At 53.9% G+C, this 24,881-nt stretch overlaps 1 protein-coding gene across 4 annotated transcripts in view; it reads right to left on the reverse strand.

The window, feature by feature from the left end:
* Positions 1 to 24,881, reverse strand: part of AGAP1 (ArfGAP with GTPase domain, ankyrin repeat and PH domain 1) — a 348,034-nt gene that overhangs the window by 283,378 nt on the left and 39,775 nt on the right. For 2 of the 4 annotated variants that reach the window (XM_049773600.1, XM_049773599.1), the window contains exon 1: positions 11,007 to 12,048. The exons of the other annotated variants lie outside the window; for them this stretch is intronic. In XM_049773600.1, the coding sequence (XP_049629557.1) occupies positions 11,007 to 12,033 (1,027 nt within the window). In that variant the 5' untranslated portion in view covers positions 12,034 to 12,048. Of the gene's footprint in view, positions 1 to 11,006; positions 12,049 to 24,881 lie in introns of those variants that run through there. 4 annotated transcript variants of the gene reach the window in all.

The raw sequence follows: 24,881 nt of genomic DNA on the forward strand, positions 1-24,881 counted from the left end.
ACCACTTAAGCTGTACAGGAAAGCACTGGAAATGACAATGGACACCAGGGAGTTCCAGCATCCCACTGTCCATGCAGCTCTCATGCACTCCTGGATAGAGAACCCCAAGAACATCTGGACCTCTACCCCTAATATACACACTCTGCAGAGCAGGTATCCACAGTGAAGGATTCAGCTTCCTGCCCCAGAGAGACCATGAGGAACAACATAGCAAGGAGGGCACTAGCCTTGCATTCAGCCAACCCAAGTTCATCCCCAGTACCCCATATGGTCCTCAGAGCACCAACAAGAATAATCTCTGAGCATAGAGCCAGGAGTACCTAGCCATGAGCACCACTGGGTGTGGTTCTCAAACCAAAGAAACAAACAAAAAAAAAAGCCCCAAAACAAGAGAACTCAGGTCTCTCTTTGCCCAGAGGTCAATGTACTACATCTTATGATTCTACAAATGCCCAGACTCGTAGGTTCTTTCCAACGTTTGAGAGCAAAGAAAATGGATCTTTGTAAATCAAAAGCACAAAGGACTATATGGCCTGGGTTCAATCTCCAGAACTATGCCATCCCCAGGGTCCCTGGACAGTGCTATACCACCACCACCAATCCCAAAAATTGGGGGTCGGGTGGGGTGGTGAGGGATGCTTAAGTTAGTGTTTCCATGAAAAGACTGAAATAAGCCAGACATTCTCAGGAAAGAAACCTGAGAGCAGGTTCACCATTTGCAATTCCAAGCTGGCTGCTGGGAGACCATACATAGGGCTTAATTGGGGCTGACAGTTTTAATTCCAGAAAGAATCATAAACAGTCTGTAATATTTTCTAATTCATGGTGCAATGACCCTTTCTATTACAGGATGGCTTGCTAATAGGAGACAAGGACTCCAGATGATCATTACAGAGCAAACAAACAGAATTAACTCTTTCCCCCAATGAATCTGGGCCCCAAGGAACCTCTGAGAGGTTGACAGGTTATGGGGTAAGTAGGCCCTGAAGCCCAGATACCCCTGAAGAGACCTCTTGAGGGCAGACATGGGGAAACTGTAGACAGGTGAAAAGTAAAGCCAGGGCCCTGTTGGGCCATTTCCAACTCAGCTTCTTAGAGAGCCTTGAAGGTTGCACCTGTCGCTTCAAGCACCTGTGTTCTTGACATTCTGGAGCCTTCTCTTGAGAAAGGCCATTTTTTACAGACCCACCAGCAGGCATTCACAAGCTCAGCAATAGCTGGTCCCTGCTCCATGCATGATTCAGGGGTTCCCTGCTGACCAGCGGGGGAAGGAAGGGGGCTCTCTTCACTCATTTCCACCACCCCCTCAATCCAGACACAGGAAATGGACATAGATTTTCTGCTGTCCATTCTGGAGCTGTATTAACCCAATTACATAAATGCTGCCCATTAGGCTGGAAGCTGGAAGCCGCTGACCAAATCAGGCCAACTGGTCTGCAAAGCTGGGGTGGATCATGTTGTGCCCACAGATGCTGGAAGCAGGGAGCAGAGAACCACCTCTGCCTCAGATTCCAGGATTCCTGTGTCCTCCCAGGACCTCACAGAGCTCCTGATCCCTGCCTAGTTGGTGTCCAGCTCACTCCTGACCTGCACCTTCCCCCATTCCTGGGCTGGGCCCTGAGCACAGACGGACATATAGGGCCAAGGGTGCAGGCTTAGAAAAGGGGAGAACTGGGCAGGCAGGAGAGGGTGCCAGGCAGTGTGGGGGTACGGGCTTGAGCTGGAAAGGCCTCTGAGGAGCAGGTGTCAAATCCTTCTGCCGTGGCCACCAGGACATCCCTTCTGCTCTGAACCAGAGAAGTGGCAGGGGTTGAGGAGCCACGTAAGGGCCAGAGCCTGCACTGAAGGGCAGCCCAGCTCAGCAGTAGGGAAGGTTGTGGGGTGCTTTCCCATATCTTTTGAGATGGCCCTTAGGCACTGTGTGGGTACCCAGCAGGATGCCCCCTTGTGGTACTGTAGGCCACCAGACACTGGCCACAGTTCCTAGATGGACCCTCCCAGGCATATATAGTTGGGTTATGGGAGATGTCTGAGCCCAAGGCCAGCACCCTCCACGGTCAGTGCAACTTTCGCTAGTTGCGTCTCACACCAGTGCAGTCAGATCCCATGCATAGGCCCTGGTGATGGCACAAAGGTCACAAAGAAACGTATTTCTCTAAGAGATCCTCATCCATCAATAGAACTCCATGTTGGCAGGGGGCAGGAAGGAAGTATCAAGGCCAGTCAGGTTCCCTGGGTCCCAGTTGAGACAGTGATGCATCTCAAAATCCCTCGACCTCATCCAAGGCTAAAGCACATTTTGCAAAAGTGCTTGGCTCACTGCCACTTCTGTGGACGAAAAAGTGTCACATATGGCAGCACAGAGTCTTTTTCTCTGGCTGACCACCTTCTAACCAGCTCTAGCCCATCCTGGCCCCTGGCTCTGAAGAAAGGAAGAAAATCCTAGAAGAAAACCCTTGCCCAGGGGTCTGGCACCCAAGTCACCCCCTTCGAGAACTCCCCAGGCTCACAGCTTCATCACAGACACCCGCCAGCAAGGGCTCCTCATCCAGCTTCTGGCAGGTTGAAAATAGCAGCTTTGGATCCAGGCCAAAGCCACGGGCCAGGCCCGTGTGTTTGTAAAACTGGATTTAGAGCTCTAGAAAGAAAAGCATCAATTTAGGCTGCCCTGGGCCAATGCGACTAGGGTCGGGCCTAGGGGAGACTCTGGGGAAACCCAGAGATGCCATGACCCAAGCAAAGATGAATCTGCCAAGTGGGAGAGCAGATCCAGCACCCAAGCAGAGGACAACTGTCCAGCTCCGAGTCTGCCATCTGCTCAGATAGGCCTTAGGCTGTGTCTAAGCCAGGGCTAGACTCTGGTAGTTGCTATTATGGCAGCACCGGTGGTTCAAGTTTTCAAAGACAAGGGGCAACCTCCCAGAGCTGTCTCTTAAACACATGGAACCATTAAGGCCAGGCAGGGCTGGGTGCCAGGGGGAGCAGCCTGAGTCAGAAGCCACTCTCATCCGTAGTGAGAGCATAGGGGAAGGAGTCAAGGGACCCCAGAGTTTTACCTTTCCTAAATCAGCCGTTCAGTAAACTTGTTCCAAGTCCTCCGACATGCAAACACACAGAGAGAAACACAAAGACAGGTACCCCATACAGACCTGGATATACACACACAGACACAAGAATACATACATACAAATGGACACACAGTTTTGTATGCATACAGGCATACATAGACACAAGCACACATATAAATGGACACACAGACACAGAAACAAATACATACAGAGGCATGAGTACACACAGAGACACATGTGCAAAGATACAAACACATAGTCAGACACAGATACACAGAAATATAGAGACACAGAAACAGACATGCAAGCATGAACCGAGACACACGCTCACACAAAAACATACATATAGAGACATGAGTACACATGGCCAAGGAGACACATGTGTACACACAGACTCATACAAAGAAATAAACACACAGACACACGTGAAAACACACACATGAGATCCTGCACAGTCGGGCTCTAGCCTGAGAAGTGGGTCATACCAGGTAGAAGGCAGAGCAACTCTGACCTGTGCCTGTCCTGTGACATCCTACATGCTACATCCTACATGGGTTGTGACTATAAAAATTGGCGGCAAGGACAGGACCAAACCATGGATTGGCCTCCTGCACAGCAGGTGCGAGAATGAGGGCACCTCTGGGGGCCACCAATGCCCCAAAGGCCCTTGTTTGTCAGCCCAACCTCACCAAGGTAGAGACACAGCTCAGTACTTTCCAGGCATCGGTGAAGGTCTCCAAGGAGCTTCGAGGGATAGTGAGACACAAGTCCTCTAAAGTCATGAGACAGCAGCAAACAAGCCTCCAGTCACATTTCAATAGCCCACAAATTCTTCAGGCCTCAGGACGGCGGTTCATGAACCCTCCAAAGCCACAGGATAATGGCCTACGAGCCCCATGAACCACGGGAAGAGGCCCCCCATTTCAGGCTGCCCTCCACGGGTGGAACAGTGCAGTCACCCAACAACCATCGTGAGGCAAGCACGTGGGTCTGGTCCAGGGGTTCCAGCCTAGAGCCAACCTCCCTGCCCTTAGGATCCCTCCCTCATGCTCACTTGCTGTCTTTCTACCTACCCTCACCCCTTGCTGGGACTCTCACTCGAACCTGCCCTCCGTACAACATTTTGTGGCCCTGCCCAGTGAGGACAGATACAAGTTCCTTTTGGAAGAAACAATTTCTGAACTCGTATTCCCAGATGGTCACAATCATGGCAATGGAGCCCAAGACTGGGCTGGTAGAGAAAAGCCACCATGTGAACAGAGGGAGTTCAAAATCTACACGCCTTTACTGCTAGAATTTAAGAGAACCTGGTGGGCTGGCAGCCGTCAGAAAGGCCTGAGAAAAAGCCTTTCACACTCTGTAGCACCCGGCAGCCCCGGCTCAGGTTGGGGCCGAAACAAAGCTCCGCAGGAACCAGGACAAGTGGATGGCACTTCTCTCAGAATGACCAGAGGTCAATGATTCCCTTCCAAGTGCTCAGGGCATCTCAATCAATAAAGCCATTTCTGTGTTTATTGTTTTCCTCGCTGTGACATCAACTCAAATGAATTGCATTGTTTCAAACCATGACATACAGCGAACTCTTTCCTAGGACCAAAGAGATGATACAATGGGGTAAGACCGTTGCCTTGTACACAGCTGACCCCTGGTTCAAGCGCTGGCAGGGACTATCCCAGAGCAAAGCTGGGAGGGATCCCTGAAGACCAAAGCCAGGAGTAAGTCCTAGTCATTGAAAGGTGTAGCTTTTTTGTTTTGCTTTGTTTTTTGTTTTTGGGTCACACCTGGCAGCGATCTGGGTTTACTCCTGGATCAGGGGTTACTCCTAGCTCTACGCTCAGAAGAGCGTAGGCACGTGGCAGGCACGGGGAACCAAATATGGAATGCTGGGATTCAAATCACTGTCCTTCCACATGGAAGGCAAATGCCTTACCTCCATGCTATCTCTCCAGCCCCCAAAAGGTGTGGCTTTAAAAAAAAAAAAAAGAGGGGGAGGAGGACAAAATTATCTCTCTCTCCCCTCTCTCTCTCCTCTCTCTCTCCTCTCTCTCTATACACACACACACACACACACACACACACACACACACACTCTCTTTCCCCCTCCTCCCCTTGTCCCTCAAACTCCTTCTCTCCTCCCTCCTTCCGTCCTTATATTCCTCTAAATAAAAGTATTTTACTGCTCAGGGCCTGAAAGATAGTGCCATGGGTAGAACCAGGAGTAAACTCTGAGCACTGCCAGGCATGGCCGAAAAAGCCAAAAAAAAAAAAAAAAAAAAATATATATATATATATATATATATATATATATATATATATTACTCCTCCAAAACAAAAGCCTATACATCCTTCACCTAATTTAAAAATAAAAACACTGTGAAAAGCTTCTCATCCTCTTTGAAATGCTTGCTGTATTGGCAGGAGTCAGAGCTATCTGGAGAAGAGTAAAGATTTCCAGGAGCTAATGCTGTAATCTCCTCCTTCCCCAGCTGGTAAACTCCTATTGACCCTGTAAAACCCAAATCCTGAGTCACCCACCCACTTTCCCACTCTCACTGCACTGCATTTGCTCTCTCTGGTTTCTGCCTCCTAACGCTGGGCCTCTTGTGGCTCCCAGAAGGCCGCACATATCTAGCACCAAAGGCCTGGACAGATGCCCTGAGATAAGCATGAGCAGGCAGAGTCGGAAGAAAGCACCCTGCCCTCCTCCACCCCCACCTCCTGCCTGCATACTGCTGTTTATGTGATGGGCAGGAGGGCAGTCAGCTTCCCTGGAGACCCTGCACACTGTGGCCCACGGCCCCTGTCCACAACAGGAGTGGGGCCTTAGTCAGCACTCGCTCCTACTCCCGCTGCCAAAACACCATAGAAACTGTACAAATGTTTACGGGTGCAACAGGAAAAAAAAAATAAGACAAGAGCAAGAAAGGAAAGGAAAGCAAGCAGGGTTTGCCACATCCAAACCAAAGACATCAGCCAGGCTCATGGCATCTGGACAGCACTCATAGGAGGGGTTCTAGGATCTCTTCTGACTACTAAGACATCCCATGCCTTGTGAATGGAAAGTGAGGTTTCCTAAAGCGGGTGAGACCCACTTGAGGGGTGAGGGTGGGGGTCACTGGATGGCCTTGGCAGACATTAGGGGACACGCTTTCTGTTTACTCACTTAAAGTGGATAGAGTTCCAGGGAGGAGCTGAAGCGATAGTACAGCAGGGAAAGCTTGCACATGGCTAACTAGGGTTCAATTCCCCAGCATCCCATATGGTCCCCTGAGCCCCATCAGGAGATATTCCAGAGAGCAGAGTTAGGAGCAGCCCCTGAGCACTGCCAGGTATGCCCCGTCGCCCCATAAAAGAGGTAGAGTTTCTATTCAGGGCCCTGAGTAATTTATTTGTTTGTTTGTTTGTTTGTTTTGAAAGGAGGCAGCAAATCAAGTCAGTCCTCCTAGGAGTCTCTGATGTAAAGATCCAAAACATGCCTAGGCTCAAACAGGACTCAGGGAGGAAAGTCAAGATGTCCCAACAGGGTACAGAGGGTCTGAGTGAGGTGTTTGGTTTTGGCAAGGGGTAGGTATCATCCTGGGAGCAATCTCACACACTGAGGATGAGGGTTTTCTTCAGCTGCTCTCTTGGAAGGTTTATGAAAAGGGCTGTGGATTCAATGGAATTAACGGTAATAAGCACTTACTCTTGTCTTGTTCGGTTTTTAGTTTGGGGGGGGGGGTCACACCTGGACGTGCACAGGGCTTGCTTCTGGTTCTGTGCTCAGGAATTTTTCCTGGAGGGTCAGGAGATCATTTGCAATGCTGGGGATCAAACCCAGGTCAGCTACATGCAAGGCAAGCAGCCCTCCCCATTGTACTATCACTCCGGCCCCTGCTCGTAGCAGTTCTTACAGGAATCAGGGGGTCTCACTTTCCTGCAAAACTCAGCCTCTGCCTGGTGAGGAACCAATCAGGTTCAGAGACATCAAGGCATCCAGTTCATGTTTCATGTCATTGCTCTCCATCATGGCAAGAGTCTGCCCTGCCACCCTAACTGCGCCACAGAGAGTGAGAAGAAGGGCTGGCTGGGATAGTGAAGGTGAGAAGAGCTGGAATTGACGGAGTTGTCAGAAATCCCTGGTCAATTACTCAATGAAGGCACGAGTGTGGGTTGGGTCATCGATAGATCACTTTATTGCCATCATCAATCCTTTCGGACAGTGCTTGGACACTCTGGGGAGGCACTCTGAGGGCCGTATCTAGCCCTGGGCTGGACTCAGGGTGTTAGCAGCTAGCTGGAAGGTATGGGGGAGCATGTGCCAGAAAGAGCCCCCCCTGAAGTGGCCTGCAGATCTGCTTTCTAGGTGTTCTGTTTTGTACTGGGCTCTACCTGTGCCCACAGACTCTGCCCAAGTATCAAGTGCCTTGAGCCTCATGAGGACAGCAGCTCTGAGCCCCGGGGGGGTGGGGGGGTGGGGGGGGGTGGAGGAGCTGTCACATATCCGGGGTCTGTTCTGCAGGCATGGGGGCAGAATGTCTCCGTGCAAAAAAATACAGGTGTTCCCAGCCTCCATCTCAGCACCCACTGGGCACTGAGGAGCGAGCAAAGCCCATGTGCGGGCTCGGAGCCAGTGAGTCTGTACTGTAAAAGAGGCGGCTTTCAACTGCCCACCCTTGATTGTATGGAAGCTGGGAGCCAGGCCAGGTGCAAAGGGTTGAAAGCTCAACTCTAAGTTCACAGAGCCACCATGCCTCATTACAAGCACAGATACCTACTTGGTCTAACAACACAAAACCCCACAAGACAAAGCCTATTTTTAGGGGGAAGGACTCCCACGCAATACACAGGAGGCCCAAGGGGCCCATCCCAACAGTTCAATTCCATATGAAGGGAAGAGGATGGTCCTAATCACTAGGAACCTCCAGGCCACACCTGATGATGCTCAGGGGTGTCCAAGGCTGCACCCCGTGATACTCAAGAAACCACGTTGTGCCAGCAATTGGATCAGGGCTGGCTATTTGCAAGGTAAGGGCCTTAACCCAATGCTATCCCTCGAGGCCCCAAAGGAAATTATTGAATCCAGTTACTGTAACTCATTCCTTTAGTTATTTGCCTTTAGTTCATTCATCAACCCGATCTCTCAAAGTCTGCCCAAATTAAGAAAAAGGAAAAGATAAAAAAAAAAAAAAGAAAGAAATGTGCTCCGAAGATCTCATTTCCTCTGATTCCTTTTGTACCTGAAACTCACATTTCTTTTTTGGTTTTTGGGCCACACCCGGTGACGCTCAGGGGTTACTCCTGGCTCTGCACTCAGAAATCGCTCCTGGCTTGGGGGACTAATTGGGATGCTGGGGATCGAACCCAAGTCCATCCTGGATCAGCTGCCTGCAAGGCAAACGCCCTACCACTGTGCTATCACTCCAGCCCCGAAACTCACATTTTAATATAGCGTCCATAGGCTGCTCATGGGGAGTTATCACATCATGGGCCTTACACAGCCCAAATGTTTCAATTCAGAGATGCCAAGCGGTCTCCAAGTAAACATTTGATTCAAAATGTTTTGGGACTTGGTGGCCAAACCTATTCATTCTGCTGCGGAGGTTTGTCCCAGCTGCTATGTCATGCTGGCGTGTGACCAGGGACTGCTGGCTGGCCTCTCTCTGTGTTGGTGTCATGCAACATTTGGGATGGGAAGTGGTTTGGGCAACACCTAGCGGTGCTCAGAGCTTACTTATGTCTTCCTGACAGTACTGGGGTGTGGGTGGGGCCATATAGGGTGCTGGGGGATCAAACCAAGGTCAACTCCATGAGAACCAAGGCTCTTAACCTTTTCACTATCTCTTGCAACATGTGACCTCTACAAACGCACAAATTTCCAAGGCCATGCAAGCTTGCTAGGCCCCACCTGCAGCTGAGCAGCTCAGTAGTGCTTGGTTCTGGGTGGCAGGATGCAGAGCCTTTTTAGCTGGATTCTAAAGCACACCAGTTCACACCTACATTCATTCCCCAATCATCTGTTCCAGCAACAAGACCAGCAATAAAGGATGGGTCATGCACATCTGAGCCTCCTTCACATATAAGATCAATTTGGGTAGAAGAGATGGTTCCTCTCCTGGTACCCAGGCACAGGGGTTTAGGACCCTCATCCATGTACCTGTGGAGACCCCAAAGTGGTGTCTCAATCCAGAGCCTGAAAAGGACAGGCAAGAAGGAAGAGGTTGGCATCACCCCCAGGATATACACTGGCCTTCTCTCCTCTGGGGCATCAAGTGAACTGCCATACCGCACCCATATTCTGCTGATCCAGTTCTGTGATCCACCCGCCTGCCGTCTAGGGGATCCCTCTCCAAATGCTGCTGCCTCTTTAGCAGGAAGTAGACTGCCATAGCAGAAAGCTGGCATTCTCAGTCCCATCTGGCCCCACCCCCGCCACTCTCCCTCTCATGAGTCCTTGTCTGGAACCCAGGCAGCTAATTACTATTTTCTGCAAAACCCCTGAGAACAAAGATGCAAGCCTGCTATTAGCGCTGCGACTCTCCCATCGGAACTCACACACAACAGCGGAACTGCTTGGCTTTCCCAGAGCAGCTCCGGGTGTCCTTTGCCAGGGGAAGAGCTGGCAGGAAACAGACAGGATGGTGGCCGGAGCCACGCCTGGTGCCCTCCCAACCAAGAATTCCAACGCAGGTTACACGAAATTGTTTGCAGTGGCTGAGACCAATGCCAGCCTGCCAGCTAGACACCCACATCGCCTCATCTTTGCAAATGCAACCTGGTTTTGAACACAGCTGCACATCTGGCTGGCTGGCTGGCATCCGCACTGCACTCATACTCCGAGGACCCTTAAGAGCCTATGAAAGGTGGATAGCACATTGCCTGCAAGGCTCCTACCCAGCAGCTCTGTATGGACATGTCCTAACAACACCCAGGTTGCTCCGTTAACTGGGGGGGCATTGAGGTATCCACTCAAGACAATCCTCTCTCCAGGGGTGGAGAGTGAGTGGTAGCAAAACCGCTCATCAAAATCCCACCCTGCAGGCCTGTAATTAATTCCTTTTATCTCTCAGCAGCGGTGGGTAATTAAAAGAAGGGACCAGAAGGGACAGGACTACCAATGTTTCAGCACCTAAATGCACAGGGATATTTGGATGTCCCTGCCCCACACCAAATCCTTCTTCCAGATGGCATCCTAGCAGGTGAAGCAGAAGGGGGTCAGTGTCTGTGCAGTGTCTAGAGGACTTTGACTCCCCCCACAATGCTATGGTCAAGGTTGTCTCTGATTTTTTGGAGAGAAGGCAGCCTCTCAGTATCTGCCTGTGGAGCCTTCTCTAAAGGGTGGCTGCTGGGAGGGGCAGGCCGGAAAGCGCTGGCCTGGGATGGGACGGGGGGTGTATACTGCCAAGACTGAGGGTCTTCCCAAACAGCTGCCACCTGGTTGTCTACTGCCTGCAACCCAGACCAGTGGACAACCCCTCTTGAAATGGGGTTCCCTGGGAAGCAGCCAAATCCAAATCTACCCAAGCTCCAGCACAGCTCACAGATAGGGGGACTCGCCGGGAAACCACACCACACCACTACAGCCAGGTGGAGGATAGAAATGACCCTGTGACAACAAGCTTCTGCCCAAAAAGCACCAGCTGCTCTGAGTGGGCAGCTGTCGTTTCAGCAAGCAAGCAAGCAGAGCTGTTGTAGAAAGGCCTGAGGCTGGGCCAGCCCCACCTGGACACACCCAGAAACGGGGCTCTGAGGCGCGTGAACACAAATCACTCCGGAAAAGATTGCAAGAACCACCGTGCCCACTAAACATCTGGGGGGTAGCTGCCTGCCGCCAGCTGGGGAGAATCCCCCCGCAGTAGACAGGTCCCTTCTCGGTGAAGGACCCCCACCCATTCTCTGATGGGCCAGGCACAGTGACAGTCCCCATGGCAAACTCCCACCAACATGCCCGCTGCCCACCTCTGCAGGGGGACCCATCGATGCTCTCGCCGCTGGAGGAGTGTGCGTCCACTGGGGGCCTGCGCAGGCTGCTGAAGTAGCCGCGAGGCCGCGAGGCGCTGCTGCGTGAAGTGGGCCCGCCGGGCGCACCGTCCCTGCGCGCAAAGATGCCGCTGAAGAAGCGCAGCAGCCGGTGCTCGGAGGCGGCGCCGGCCCCAGCGGCGGCCGCGGCGGCCCGGGCGCGCTCCAGCCGCTGCAGGTCGCTGTTGTCCAGCGTGCGGTTCTTGCTTTTGCTGCGCTCCCAGCGCTCCAGGTCCGAGAGCGCGTCGTTCTTGCTCAGCACCTCGCCCACATCCAGGGTGTTGCGCTTCTCCGAGGAGGCCGGCTGCAAGGAGGTGGTGGCAGTGGCAGCTGCCTCGACTGGATCCAGGGCATCCCCCTCGGGGTCAGCTTCAGCTTCGGCCTCCTCCTCATCATCAATATCATCATCATCATCATCGCCTGGCAACCAGGCCAGGCTCCCGGAGCTGCTGTGGCGTCTCCCGCCGCTGCCCATGGCCGGGTCCCCAGGGGGGTCGGGCCCGCTCCCGAGCCTGAAGCTGAGACTCCGTCGCAGCGGGGCCCCTTGGGTGGAGACCTGCTTCCCAGCCCTGTCCTCCTCGTCGGGGCTCCCGGGTCGCTCGGGCGCGCAGATGTCCAAAGGCCCCGGGGGGCTGCGCGCAATGCACGGGCGGAGCCTCCCCAGCTCCAGCTGCCCGGTGCTGCGAGTGCGGTAAGTGCGCAAAGGCCAGGCCAGCGGGCCGCCGCTGCTGCCGCCGCCCTCGGAGTCTTCAGCGGCCTCCTCCGCCTCTTCCAGCAGCTGCTGCTGCCCGGGCCCATCAGAAGTGCGCACTGGCCGGGGCCTCCGGGCCGGACCCCCTGCTAGCTGTTCCTTCCTAACCATGGTCACGGAGATACGGTAGACGGTCTTTCGGGGAGGCGTCGTCCCGCGCTGCATCGCGTCCGCCGGGGGAGACGCGGGCTCGCCACCGCCATCCAGCAGGTACATGTTGCCCCGGGGCCGTGGCCACTACGCCGCAAGCAGCCGCATCCACGCGCGATCGCCCGGACAAGGGGGCGCGCAACAGCCGCGATGGAGAGAGAGAGAAGACAGAGAGATAGAGCGGGCGCCGAGCTCAAGCTGTGGGGATCGCGCCCACCCGCCCGTGCCCCGCGCGGCCCGACTGCAAGGCTGCGGGCGCGGGGTGCAGGGTGGGCGGTCGGTCAGGCGCGGGGCCGGCCGCCGCGCGGGCAGGTGCGTCCGCAGCGCGCGGGACCTGGGGCGGGCGGCGGCGCTCGCGGCTTCATTGTCTCCCGCGCAGCGCGGGGACCCCCCGTGGCCTGGTCTAGGGGGACCCCTTCTGGGCACTCCCGTGGGGGAGGCCCCGGCCCGAGGGCAGCTAGCTGAACCGGGCTGGGGCTAGACGGAGGTTCCCAATGGAAATGCGCGCCGAGGCGGGGCGGGCCCGGGCTGGACGTGCTGGAACCTCGGGCCGCGCGCCCCGCACTGCACTGCCGCCACCGGGTCCGGGAGCGCGGCGCGGCGCGGCGGAGCCGAGCGAGCGAGCGAGCGAGCGAGCGCGCCCGCTCCAACAGTCACAAGCGCCGGGATGGAGCGACGCCGCGTGGAGCGGAGCCTCCGGAGCGAGGGGCCCCGCTGTAGGGCTGGGCAACCCCTCCTCCATGCACGCTGCTGGCTTGCAACCTACCCGCCGCCCTCCAAAAGAAAGTCATCGCGCTTTAAAGGCTGCGGAAAGATCTAGAACCTTTGCTGATTTCAGCTTTCAAAATAAAAATAAAAAAAGCTGGGGAAGCTTTGGGGATCCTGGTGTTGGGGGTGGTGGTGGTGGTGGTGCTGTTGAAATTTAGACACAGGTGTATGCATGGCCAGAACAAAGCAGAGCCCAGGAGGCCAGAGTCCGACCTCTCTCCTATCTCACCCTGCAAACCAGGCGCTTCTTCTAGGAAGGCTCTAGGAATTCAGAAATCTGGTGCTTGCTGGAGCCTAAGGACTATATAGATTATGGTGTCCAGTAGAAAGGCAAGACCAAGGCCAGCAAGAAGGGCCTTTTGTAATTTCCTCTGTGTACTGGCTAGTGGGTAGCAGGAACATGGTTCCAGCTTTGAGCCTTTCCATGCTGAGGCAGCCTGATGGGCACCTATGTGTCAGAATGGGGATGTCAGTCCAATCTGCCTTGTAAGTGGGGCCCAGATCCCCCCAGAAGCCATATGGGCCTCAGAGCTGATCAGCACTGCAGCTGTCCACAGAGTTCAGAAACAAGTGCTTCCACTTGTTTCAGGATAGAAGGATGCTGGGGGTGGGGGTGGGGGGCTTGTCACAGGTGACACCAGGCCTGGGCTAACCTGTGAACAAAGAGTACCAGGAGCTGCCAGCAGGCTGGCAGGAAATGGGGTGCTGCCTCTGGGACCTCTTACAAGACCCTCCTTTATTTGTGGGGTCATTCCTGGCAGTGCTCAGGGGATCATGTGATGCTGGGGACACTTGGCCAGGTCTCCTAGAGACAAAGCCCATACTCCAGCTCATGAAGCCATCACCCAGTCCTTGAATCTGGATTGGTTTTGAAATTTGGGCAATAGCCAACGATGCTAAGGGCTTGTTCCTGTCTCTACTCAGGGGCCACTCCTTGAGGGATTTCAGGGGTCCATAAAGGATACCAGGGGTCAAACCAGGTTGGCTGCATACCGAGCAAGCACCTTCCTCAGTGTACTATTGTTCCAGTCCCTTTTTTATAGCTGTCACTGGTGCCCACTACACTGAGTATGGATAAGGAGGAGACCCAAGGCCTCTTAGGAAGGAGATTAATGGCAGAAAATTCTGGGTTTTGCCTCCCTTAAAGGAAATAATAAAATAAACCACAAAGATTATGGGGGGGGCGCCATAAACTCTCTTAAAGCTACTTCAGTCAGCTCAGTGGCTGAGCTGGGTGAGAAACATGAGGATGGCTACATGATACCTTGCACCTGCCTGAACCCCCAGGATGCTTGGGGGCCCAGATTCAGGGTTATTGGTGTGTCTGTGGGTTCAAACTCTTGGGTGGGAAAATCTGAGAGGAACTGTGCACGAGGGGAGTACAGTGTAAAGGGCAGAGGGTGTGTATGGGGAGTGGACTGTGCTAGGGGTAGTGGGAATAGGGACATGGGGTGCAGCATGCGTACTGGGGGGTTATAGGGCTGTGCATGTGGAGGAGGGCTGTTGGGGTGGTAGGCAGAAAGCACTGTCCCTTCTGGTGTAGCCTGGACAGGGATGGGGACAGGTCAGCCCTCCATGACACTGTGATCCCTCCCTGGGCACACTTTGGCCTCTCATTGCCACAAGTTTCAATGAAAATCCCTTCCTGACCCAGAACTGGCAGCTGCCAGCCAGGTGCAGGGGATGAGGAGGAGGCTTTCCCCATACCTGATGACCCTGCAGGCACCTGAGCAGGGTACCTAGGCATCCCCCAACCATGACCATTCCCATGCTACCACGCCATTTCTTCTGTCTGAGTGAATGTCATGGTGTGACCCGTAGACAAAGAAGAAACAAAGATGAGCTGGGTGCTGGGCTCCCCCACCACTGAATTCAGACACTGTCCGCACCTCCCAGCAAACAGTCATCCATATTTGCATTTTTTTTATTTCATTCCCAGGTTCAGAGGATCGCTGTGAGGCTTGGAGTGAAGATTCTCTCTGTCAAGAGGCTTGAGGAGCGGGAAAAGCTGCAGGTCTGTAAAAAAGGCGGCACTGAGAGGGCCGGTCTATGTCTGTGATCTGCATGAGATGACCACATTCCAGAGTGAAGCCAGCAGACAGGCAGGCAGAGAGCATGGAGCCAGCAAAACAGGCACACAGGACTCTGCTGGGGTGCCAGCCTGGGGCACCTCTCATGCTCAGGAGATTCTTGTTTGCTCGGAGCTCCCCGCCTAGGCCTCCAGAGCACCAGGGAATCCGGAAGGCTCAGGCTCCTGTCTTCCAGCCTCGAATCCAGGCCAGACTTTGCACTATGCTGCGGGGAGGGAGGGAACAGGGCTGCAGTGTAGACGGTTCCATTTCAACCACCCAGTGATACAGAATCTGAGCTGACACTGGAGGAAGGTTCTGGCCATGCAGCCGGCTGCTCTCTTGGGTTTGCTGTCTGCAGAGGAAGCACCCAGTTCCCCCTCCACCCCCAGTCCACCACACCCCATCCCGCTCCCAAACTCCCCCACCCCCGCACAGCCCCAAATTCCATAAAGGAGCAGCCCAGGGCCAAGCAACTCTCCCTGCGCTGCAGGGTACATGGGCTCTCCCTGTCCAGAAGACAGAGGCTCAGACAGAACCTGTCACTCCCAAGCCATAATCTCCTTTCGGTAGCCAGGCTGCCCTTGGGGAAGTCTGAAAAGAGCCCCCCCTCCACGCCATGCCACCCTGGTTTTACTATGCATCACCATCTTGGCTTTGGAAGAATCACACGTGGTACCCACTGGCGCTTTAGGGCAGATGAGGCCACAGGCCACGCCGGAGGGGTGAGAAAGATGGGAGACTCTTCCACCCCTGCCCCCCCTGCAGCACCATTCCCTAAGCCCTCTCCAGGTGCATTTAGCACCTCCACCAGCACCTTCTTTTTAGAGCCACCAGGATTAAGAACCTTATTCCAGAACACCTTTGCCTGTTGGCTGAACTGCACACTGAATCAGGCTGGGAGGCAGGTCAGAGAGAAAAGTCTGAGAAAAGCCCCTTGTTTCTCTGGCACATCACTCTGTGTGGACACCAGAAGACTCCGAAGCAGCAAGGGTGTAGGGGTCACGTAACTGATCCACGGATTGCTGTATGGGGCAGACACGCCTGTTTGGGTAGGGACACCTATATGAAGGCACACCAGTATGGAGCGGGCACACCTGTTTGAGGTGGGCACACCCATACAAGCAGGCTCATTTCTTCCGAGGTGGTGGGTGTTCGCTTTCCAATTTTTCTTGCGCTATTTTACCCCTCTAGCCCCTTCTCAATTCCTGAACTAAGTCTGAAGCCTCTAGAGGAGGTAAAGCCTCCATGAGTGGCACCAGGGCAATGAGTCTTGGATGAGTCTCTGAGACACAGAAATGCCACCACCCTGATCCCCACTCATGAGGGCAAAGAGGTGAATTTCTGCTAAATTACTGAATCTGCCCTGTCTTGAGAAATATCCTGAGCAAAGACAAGGCAGAGGCTATGGGGAGATGAGAGCACCTGTGGGAACTCAAACAATGCTTCCCATTCCTGCTGCCCAGCCCTTCGCACATGGTAGAGGGAACCCCCAAGTCATGGCCAGGAAGCTCCAGACCAGGCTCCAGACCCAGAGGTGGTACCCCAAAGTGAGTCACCTGTCTAAACTCTCCAAGGTGCATTGAGCCAGGAGGCAGATGTAAAACTGCAGTGGACTCGGCAGTCCGTGACGGGCCTACAAGGACCAGCCTGGTGTCAGGTGTGCCAGGCAGTGCCGGGCATCACAGATCCTGTCCCAGGTGGGTCAGCTACGGTGCCTCAAGATGGAGTGAGGGTGACGCCTCCCAGAATGCCTGTTGAATCCTTCTTCCTTCCCCTCCTCCCAGCTTCTGTTTGCTCACTGGTGGGCAAGGACCCTGGAAGGCCTCGCCAGCCCCACCGTCTGGAGAAGACGCTCCCCCCACACCAAATACCTCACAGGGATTCTCTGCCTTCCAATAGTTTCCTGGAAAAGACTTGTTGCATTGAGGTGCCTGCAGCAAGGCGCTCCTAGTGGGTGCCAACATGGGAAGGGTGGCAGGGCCATCAGCCAAAAGTCACCTGGGTCCCCACAGCCTGAGCATGCAGCTAACTCCACCTGCTGGTCCCATTAGTGTCACCAGCCCATGGAGGGAGCATCCCAGGAGAGAAGGGACTACAGGCAGTGCAGGGGTGAAAGTGCTGGACCTGAGTCTTCCCAGAAGGTAGGTGCCCCATCAGCCCACGTGGCTGAGCCAGGCCCTCAGCTCTCATTTTCTCTCAATGGCAAGAAGATTACAGTTTTGTTTGCCTCAGCAGAGATGGTGGGCGATCTGCACCCCTCCACAATGGACACAATGTCACCCCCCACAGAGCGATGACATTGTAGTGCCCGGAAAGCAGGGAAGTGGGCCCCAGGACCAACTGAGCTGATAACAGGCAGGGAAGTGCCTTCTCACTGGCCACCGCACAGCACAGACGGCAGGGTGGAAAGGGGGAGCCCTTCCGCAGGAAACACCAGGGTTCAGGGGGAGCCCCGTGACTGTCCACCACCAAGCGTGGCCTGTAAGTCTGCACTGTGCCCCTAAACCCATGCCAACTCCTCCAACACCTCCTCTAACCCGATCGGGGCTGCCCTCCATCACAGTGTTTCCCAACCCTGCAGGGATGTGTTCCCCCACCTAATCCGATGGGTTCCAGACCCTGCCATCTACCTCATAAGGGCCCAACATTCTAGAACCATCCCTTGCTAGAACCATCATAAGCTGGCTAGGCCAGAAAAAGACATGGCCAGCACAAGTCCATGCACCCCCACCCCTGCTTCCTGTCCAAAGCAAGTGGCATGGGGTAGGATCCATACCCCTAGATTCAGTCACCCCCTCACTGCCTGGGCTTGTCCTTGCTGTCCTTCCTGGGATCTTTCACCCCCAATGCTTCCCCTGGCCTCCCCAGAACCTGCCCCTAACCCAGTCTTGTTCTCCATCTGACATGCCACCTTCTGCCTGTCATCTCCTCTGCTAGCTAACTTTCCAGAATGCTCCATTATAGTTGGGGGAGAGGCATTTTCATGGCTCCCCTACCACACTCCAGATCCTTTCAGGGACATCTATTGTGTCCACTCTGGCCTCTTCTCTGTCTACCCCAACACCCCCAAACTTCTCTTCTGTCTACCCAACACTCCCAAACTCCCCCGAGCTGGTCCTGAAGTTGGTATGTTCAAGCCATGCCTAGATGGGAGGAAGGGTCTGAGGGTTGTACAGGGCACCCCTAACATCACCTGGAAGCTGGCAGTCCACCCCACACTATCACTATCCTCCACACTATCACTGATTCTCCACTACCCTCCTATCTCCCCCAATGTCCACCCTCCCTGCACCATCACAGAGCCAGCCTCAGTTTCCATCAGAGTGACTGGAAGCAAGTTGATCTTTCCCAAGGTAAGTGCTAGCCCCGCCCACTCCAGAATCTGAGGGGAGAAAAGGGCATAGTGCCAATAGGGGGGTGTATTGCTTGTTCAAGGGAGGCTTAATGACTGAAGAGATGGGACACTTTCATGAGGCTGACCTCATGAGGCTAACTAGCACCTCATATGGTCCCCAGGACCTGCCAGGTGTGAGTCCCAAGTGAAGAAAGAGCCCAGAGCACAGCTGGGTATGGCCCCAAAACCAAAAGGTTTCTGGGGAACACAGAAAAGGTGATGTTGGCCCCATAGTTGGCCCCACAGGTGGGGACATCAGCCTGAGCTTGGGGTGGGGAAGGAAAAGGGGTACAGAGATGGTATGGAGAGGAGTGGGGTATAGAAAGATGGGGAGGGGTTGAGGTGCAATGAAGGGTGGGGCATGGATGAAATACAGGGAAGGGAAGTTGAAGAAGGGGTTAGGGCAGCAGGGCCACTACTCCCCTAGGTTGTCCTGCCCTGTAATCTTGTCCCCCTGCACCATCACCCCAGAGCAAAGGAAGAGTGGTGCAAGCTTACCCCATTTCAGTCAAGCCGAGCGGGAGACCCTGAGACACAGAGATGCACCTCATGTTCTGCCCCATGTCCCAGAAGACCCAAAGGCCACCTTACATACACACACACACACACCCCAGGTGTGTGAACACCACATGGGCATCCCTGGAAACTCCTGTTTATGAGAAGAATATGGCTCTGGGAAGAATGTTCTGGAAGCCGGAAATGGCTCAGCAAGTAGAGCTCGTGCTGAGGAAGTGTAATCCTTGGCACAATTGTCCAGAGAAATGGCAGAGACCCCCAGCAGTGCATCCAGCTGCTCTGGATAGGACAAAGTAAGTAAAGGCAAGCATCTACCCCCAAATCAAGGCAGCAGTTCACGGGCAGTCAACCAGCCCCCCACCTGCTGTTACCTGCCTATTGGCCCCCTCCCAGAGGCATTCTTGCTGTCCTGCTCCTCTGCAGCACATGACAGAACAGCAAAGGCCTTTAACCAGGGGACACACACACAGCAAACAGCCAAGGCAGAGACCTTCAATCTTTGATAAAAATCACACTTTCCCCAACTGTCTGACCAACGGGTGGACAATCATGGTTGCCTTGTACTCCAAAAAAAATGATTTGCCCCTAATGAGGGAGCTCATTGGGGCTCTAAACCTCCAGGTCATCCCATGGGGCATGGACACCCCAGCCCAGCCTGATTAGCACCAAGTTCACCCAGACTCCCCAGAAAGCTCCCTAGTTTGCCCTATCCTAGCAGCCCACTCCCCTTCTCAGTGACCTCATCTCCTCCTCTCTTACAAGATGCAAGGTGACCACAATTGCCTATTACTTGACCAGACTGATGGGGAAGGTACATCCTAGTGAGCAAGTTGAGGCCTTTCGGGGAGCATGTGAAAACCCTCCTTTGTGCTGATTCAAGTGGAACCAGCTTGGACTTCAGAATGTGTGGAAGTAATGTATGATTCCGGAGCATACCTCCCATGGTGTGTGGCACAATCCAAGGTGACCTGGATTGTAGAGGGCAATGAAGCTGACCAGAAAGGGAACAGAGATGTAGAGGGCCTGAGAGACCTGAGGAGAGTATCCTTAGCTCCACAAGTATTGGGGTGGAGTTGGGGTGTTGAGCCACACCCAGAGATGCTCAAGGCTTACTTACTTCTGGCTCAGCACTTAGGAGTCACTCCTGGAGATGCTCGAGATGCCAGGCAATGAATCCATGTTGGCTTGTGTACAAGGCAAGAACCCTCACTGCTATAATATTGCTCCAGCCCCTCCACAAAGACTTCAATGTCCCCAGAAACCAACCCAAACCCAATAGCTGCCCTGCATCCTGACCTCCTTATAAAGGTTCCTCATGTAACAGGGGACCCCTCTGATGTCCACAACGCCAGTGGGTGCTCCAAGAACTAAGAGGCAGAGGCCTCGCCCTCCCACTAGCTCCTGTAACTTAATTAATTCCATGTCCTCGGTTCCGGCATGAATAAATTTTCAAAGCGTATGTCTGCTTTTAAATCGATGCTGACCTTGTTTGGAACGAACAAATGTTTCTATTAACACACAACTTGGAGAGAAAAAGAAAAGAATGGGGGAGGTCGGCAATCTCCCGGAGTAATTAACAGTCTTTATTCGTGAACCAGCTTTGTTTGAGATGACAGAACCCAAACGGAAAGTCAGCTCCTTCCCCCAACTCTATGACTGTCAAATGAGGTGACTCTGTCCTGCTCAGCCTGGCCCAAGAAGAAAGGCACAGAACTGGGGCCAGAGAGACAGTACAGCGGTAGGGCATTTGCCTTGCATGCAGCCGACCCGGATGGGACTCGGTTCGATTCCCGGCATCCCATGTGGTCCCCCAGGCTGCCAGGGGTGGTTTCTGAGTGCAGAGCCAGGAGTAACCCCTGACCGCCATTGGGTGTGGCCCAAAAACCAATCAATCAAGTTTAAAAAAAAAAAGGCACAGAGTTGCATCAGAGGGCATTAGCCCCAAGAAAGCATAGGAGCCCCCATCTCTGTGTAACTCCCAGATGGGATTTAAGTACAGCCACACTGGGATGGGGGTAGGGGGTTGGAACCCAAAGTCTCATTCCTGACATCAACCTCTCCACCCCCGCGGATGCCTGGGGATGTCTGCATCCGTCAGGTCACCCATTCCCCTTGACCTCAGGTGGGGACAAGAGACACAGCTGTCGAGAGGTTTCCTGTCCTCACTAACACCTGTAAAGAAAGCCATCCATCCAGCATTTCCTGCCTGCATCATGTCTCCCCAAAGCAGACCAGGAACAATATTCAGGTCCCCTCTGAACGCTAAAGCATCTTCCTGCAGGCTCTTCAGATTTTTCAGAAAGTGACAGGGATTGTTCTCATGTACAGGCCTCACTGGGGGCCAGAGAGAAGAGCACAATGGTTAGACCACTGGCCCCACATGCAGTTGGATCAAATCCCTGGTACCCCACAGTTCCCTGAGCACTGCCAAGTATGATCTGAATTCCTCCTCAAAAGTGGTTCTGAAGTTTTGTGGGGTTTTTGGTTTTGGTTTTGGGTCACACCCAGCAGCATCCAGGGGTTACTCCTAGCTCTATGCTCAGAAATCACTCCTGGCAGGCTCAGGGGACCATATGGGATGCCTGGATTCGAAACACCAACCTTCTGCATGCAAGGCAAATGTCTTATCTCCAACCTGAACTCAGGTTGGCATTTCCAATACTGACTTTCCAAAATCTCCCTGGCCTCCTGGTTGGTCTAACCAGAACCCTGTCCTTCTCTCCCTACTGGAAAGGTCAGCCCAGGACTTTGTGAGAAGGGGCAGCCAGGGAATCCCTTTTTACAGTCCTCACAGTGGCGCATGACACCCCCCTTCCAGATGAGATAAGGGTTTAGATGCAGGAGATGAGAGTTTTAGAGCCGGCTCTTGCAGGATAGGCATCCATGGGGGTTTCTGCCTTTAGACTGTTCTCTTGGGCAGTAGTTGTGGCAGAGGTTGTATATGCCCATGGCACTGAGCTGAGCCAGTAACAGGTCAAGCTGGTGAGCTGGGTGGGGGTCCTTGACAAACAGGGGTGAATGAGCCACACGGGAAAGCAGAATATATGCACAAAACCAAAACCAGGATGCCCTCCCCCCACTCTCAACATAGCGGCAAGAACAAAGGCCTGTTCAGGTAATGATGCCAGCATGCATCCCGCTCCCCCTCCCAATACCCTCTATGGCCCACACCTCACACTTAGCTATGGCTTACACAGCATATACTGCAGTGTGGATGTCAGTGTGTTGAATCATTGCTGAACTACCAAGTTCAGGGCCAGGGAGGTGAGGTGGCAGGGAGGGCACTTGTCTTACATGCGGCCAACCCAGCTTCAATGCCCGAATGTCTTCAATGTCCCATATGGTCTGAGCCTGCCAGGAGTGAATCCTGTGTGCAGAACCAGAGCAACAATGGATATGGCACCCACACAAAAACAAAACAAAAATATTGAGTTGAGACCAAGAGTCCAGAGCCCAAATACCCAGGAAACAATGTGCCAGAGCCGATTGGAAGAGAAGAGTCTCTCTCAGGGCCTGAATCAGGCCTGACCTTGCTCTCCAGCCCCCAGTCCTAGAAGCGAACCCCTCAGTCTGAATCATCCGAGCTAATCCCAGATCCTGAGGCTGAGGATCTTCCATCAAGTGAAAGGTTCTCACTCCTGGCACCATTCTGGGAATTCAAAGACGGTCCTCCGGATCCTCTCTACCCACTCAGCAGCTTCTGCAGGTACTGCATACCCAGGTCTGAGTGTTGTCCAGGTCACAGCACTTTACTTGAGGACACCAGTGTGTCTGCACAGGAGCCCTCCTGGCCTTGTCTAAAGGGCCAACAAAGGGGGCCCAGACCACACTGAGGCTAGTGGAGATTCAGTGCAGCCTTCATCCCACCCTCCTGTTATTCACAGACACCCCTGCTTGGACCTGGACCTGTAGAATTTCATATTACCACCTAAGATGGCTCCCTAGACTGAGAGCTGCAGCTGAAGCAAAGCTGGTGGCTTGTCATTTGCAGAAACCCTCTTCTTTTCTGTACAGAAAATTGGTGCTTTCCTTGAGACCAACTTCTCTGTGCCTTGGCTGCCAGGGATTCTTCAGTTGGGGGGGGGGGGAATGTGCTCATTCCAGGGAACCCCCAAGGACCGCAGAAGCGAGGCATGCCCAAGCCAGGAGGAGTGTCTCATGTTCACGTTCCCTCCTTCCTGTGGCCCATATGCAAACCCGGCCTGGAGGAAACAGGCCCTATGCAGACGGATGAATGGATGGACACAGGAATGGCATGTATAGGGGGGTGGGGAGAGGAGGAAACAAACCCACAAACACCCTTCACACCCCTCCCTGCAGAAAGGTGCCCCCCCAGGCTGGCTCAATGCGTAATTTCACTTTCTATCATCTGATCTCAGACACCACATTTGTCCTAGTGCCCTGCAAGTTGATCCCAGCTGGATGTGCTAAATGCAGCCGCTGCCCCAGAAACTCCAAGAATGACCGAGAGCTGGGAGTGGAGGGCGCCGGAGCCTTGGCCTAGAAGGCGCCGCTAGGCCACTAGAATGGAGCTGGCCCCACGCCTGGGCTTCACTTTCCTGACCAGCCCTGCATGGACACACTCCTCACAGCCTTTCTGTCCCAGGGGCTCCAACCAGGCTCCAGGGCTGCATCTCAGCAGAGCTGTCAGAAATGCAGGCACCCCAGACCCACAGATGTGACTGGGATGGGGTGGAAGTGCAAGCAGCAGCCTAATGTCAGCCTTGCACACGAGGCCCCGGGAAAGCAAAAGGACTGAAGCTGGGTCCTAATGACTTTCCTTCTGCCCCTTATATAAGGGACTCAGTGGCCACCAAACTCCTGGCCACTTGAGACTAGGGTGGGCAGAGAGCACACCCGAAAGGAACAGAGCCAGGAGGGAGAGCCCAGGGTGGTAGCCTGTCAGTGCCAACAACTGGCACCCAGAGACTTCTGGCTCAGGGTGCAGGAGTGGGTCCGTGAGCTCATGGAACATTAGGGTCCATCTGGGGTCCAGTCATAGCACCAGGCAAAGCCTTCCAGAGTGATATAGCACTAGAATCATGGCTTGGAGGAAAAAACCCCTTTGCACGCAAAAAATATCGGGCGACACTGCTTCACTGGAAGTCCCTGGAACCCCAGATTCTACCAGATGCCCTTGTCTAAGCCCCTGGAACTCTGCATCTAAGCCCCTAGAATCCCCGCTTTAAACCCTCAGAACCCTGTCTACAGCAGACACCTCATCAAACACTTTTGCTACTGCTGTTTGCAACCCTGAAGCAGACAAGAGGAAAATGGGGGATTTGGATTTGTGACAATGAGCAATACAATGGGGACAGAATAGTGCGGGGGGGGGGGGGGGGGGAGTGCAGATGAGGCCACCATGAGCCACAGGGTTCCTCCCACAGAACCCTTACAGACAGGAGGCCTCCTGTGTGAGATATGGAGTCCCTGCCACAGTGCCCCCTGCAGAAGGGAGGCTGCCATGCAATCTGGGGTTCCTTCCACAGTCAGCAGATAGGAGACTGCTGTGTGATGTGAGGACTCGCCCCATTTTTCCGGGACAACTCATGTTCCTCTCTGACCCCGGTATGAAGCCACAACTTCCAGGCTTTTTCTTGGGCTTTCCCCGATGAGCTTTGCTGGGAGGAAGGGCTCAGAGAATAGAAAACTGAAGGTTGAGTGTAGCCCAGAGACAGGGTCCTGGTGAAGGGCGGTCAGGGGAACCCAAAGTCCTTTTATATAAGTTTCACTTCCCAGTTAAAACCTCATCGTGTCTGCCAGCTGTGGTGAGTCCAATTCCCTTAGTGGAAGTGTCCGGGTGTCTCAGGGTGTCCCGGTCCTTGGGTATCTGGGTCTCACCCTCTTCCAGCTGTGCCCACCACTACATCCTTCACCTACACAGCCCACTGGCCCTGGTGTCCCCCTCCCACTCTCTGCAGGAAGGTGTCAGGATGTCCCCTCGCACACTGGGTTTTTCTTCTAGTAGTAATGAGAACACTGTCTAGAGCTTTGGACGCCACCATCTCCCTGGTCCCCTATGTCTGCACAGGCAATTGTCAGGTCCCCAGGGTCAAGTCCCAGGGACTATCTGTGGACAGTTAATCCAAGATAAGACATCTCTACCCACTACTGCCTGGTGCAGTTGAAAAGACAGATACACATACACACACAGATAACGACTC

This window comes from Suncus etruscus, chromosome 5 (assembly GCF_024139225.1).
Source record: "Suncus etruscus isolate mSunEtr1 chromosome 5, mSunEtr1.pri.cur, whole genome shotgun sequence".
Taxonomy (NCBI): Eukaryota; Metazoa; Chordata; class Mammalia; order Eulipotyphla; family Soricidae; genus Suncus; species Suncus etruscus.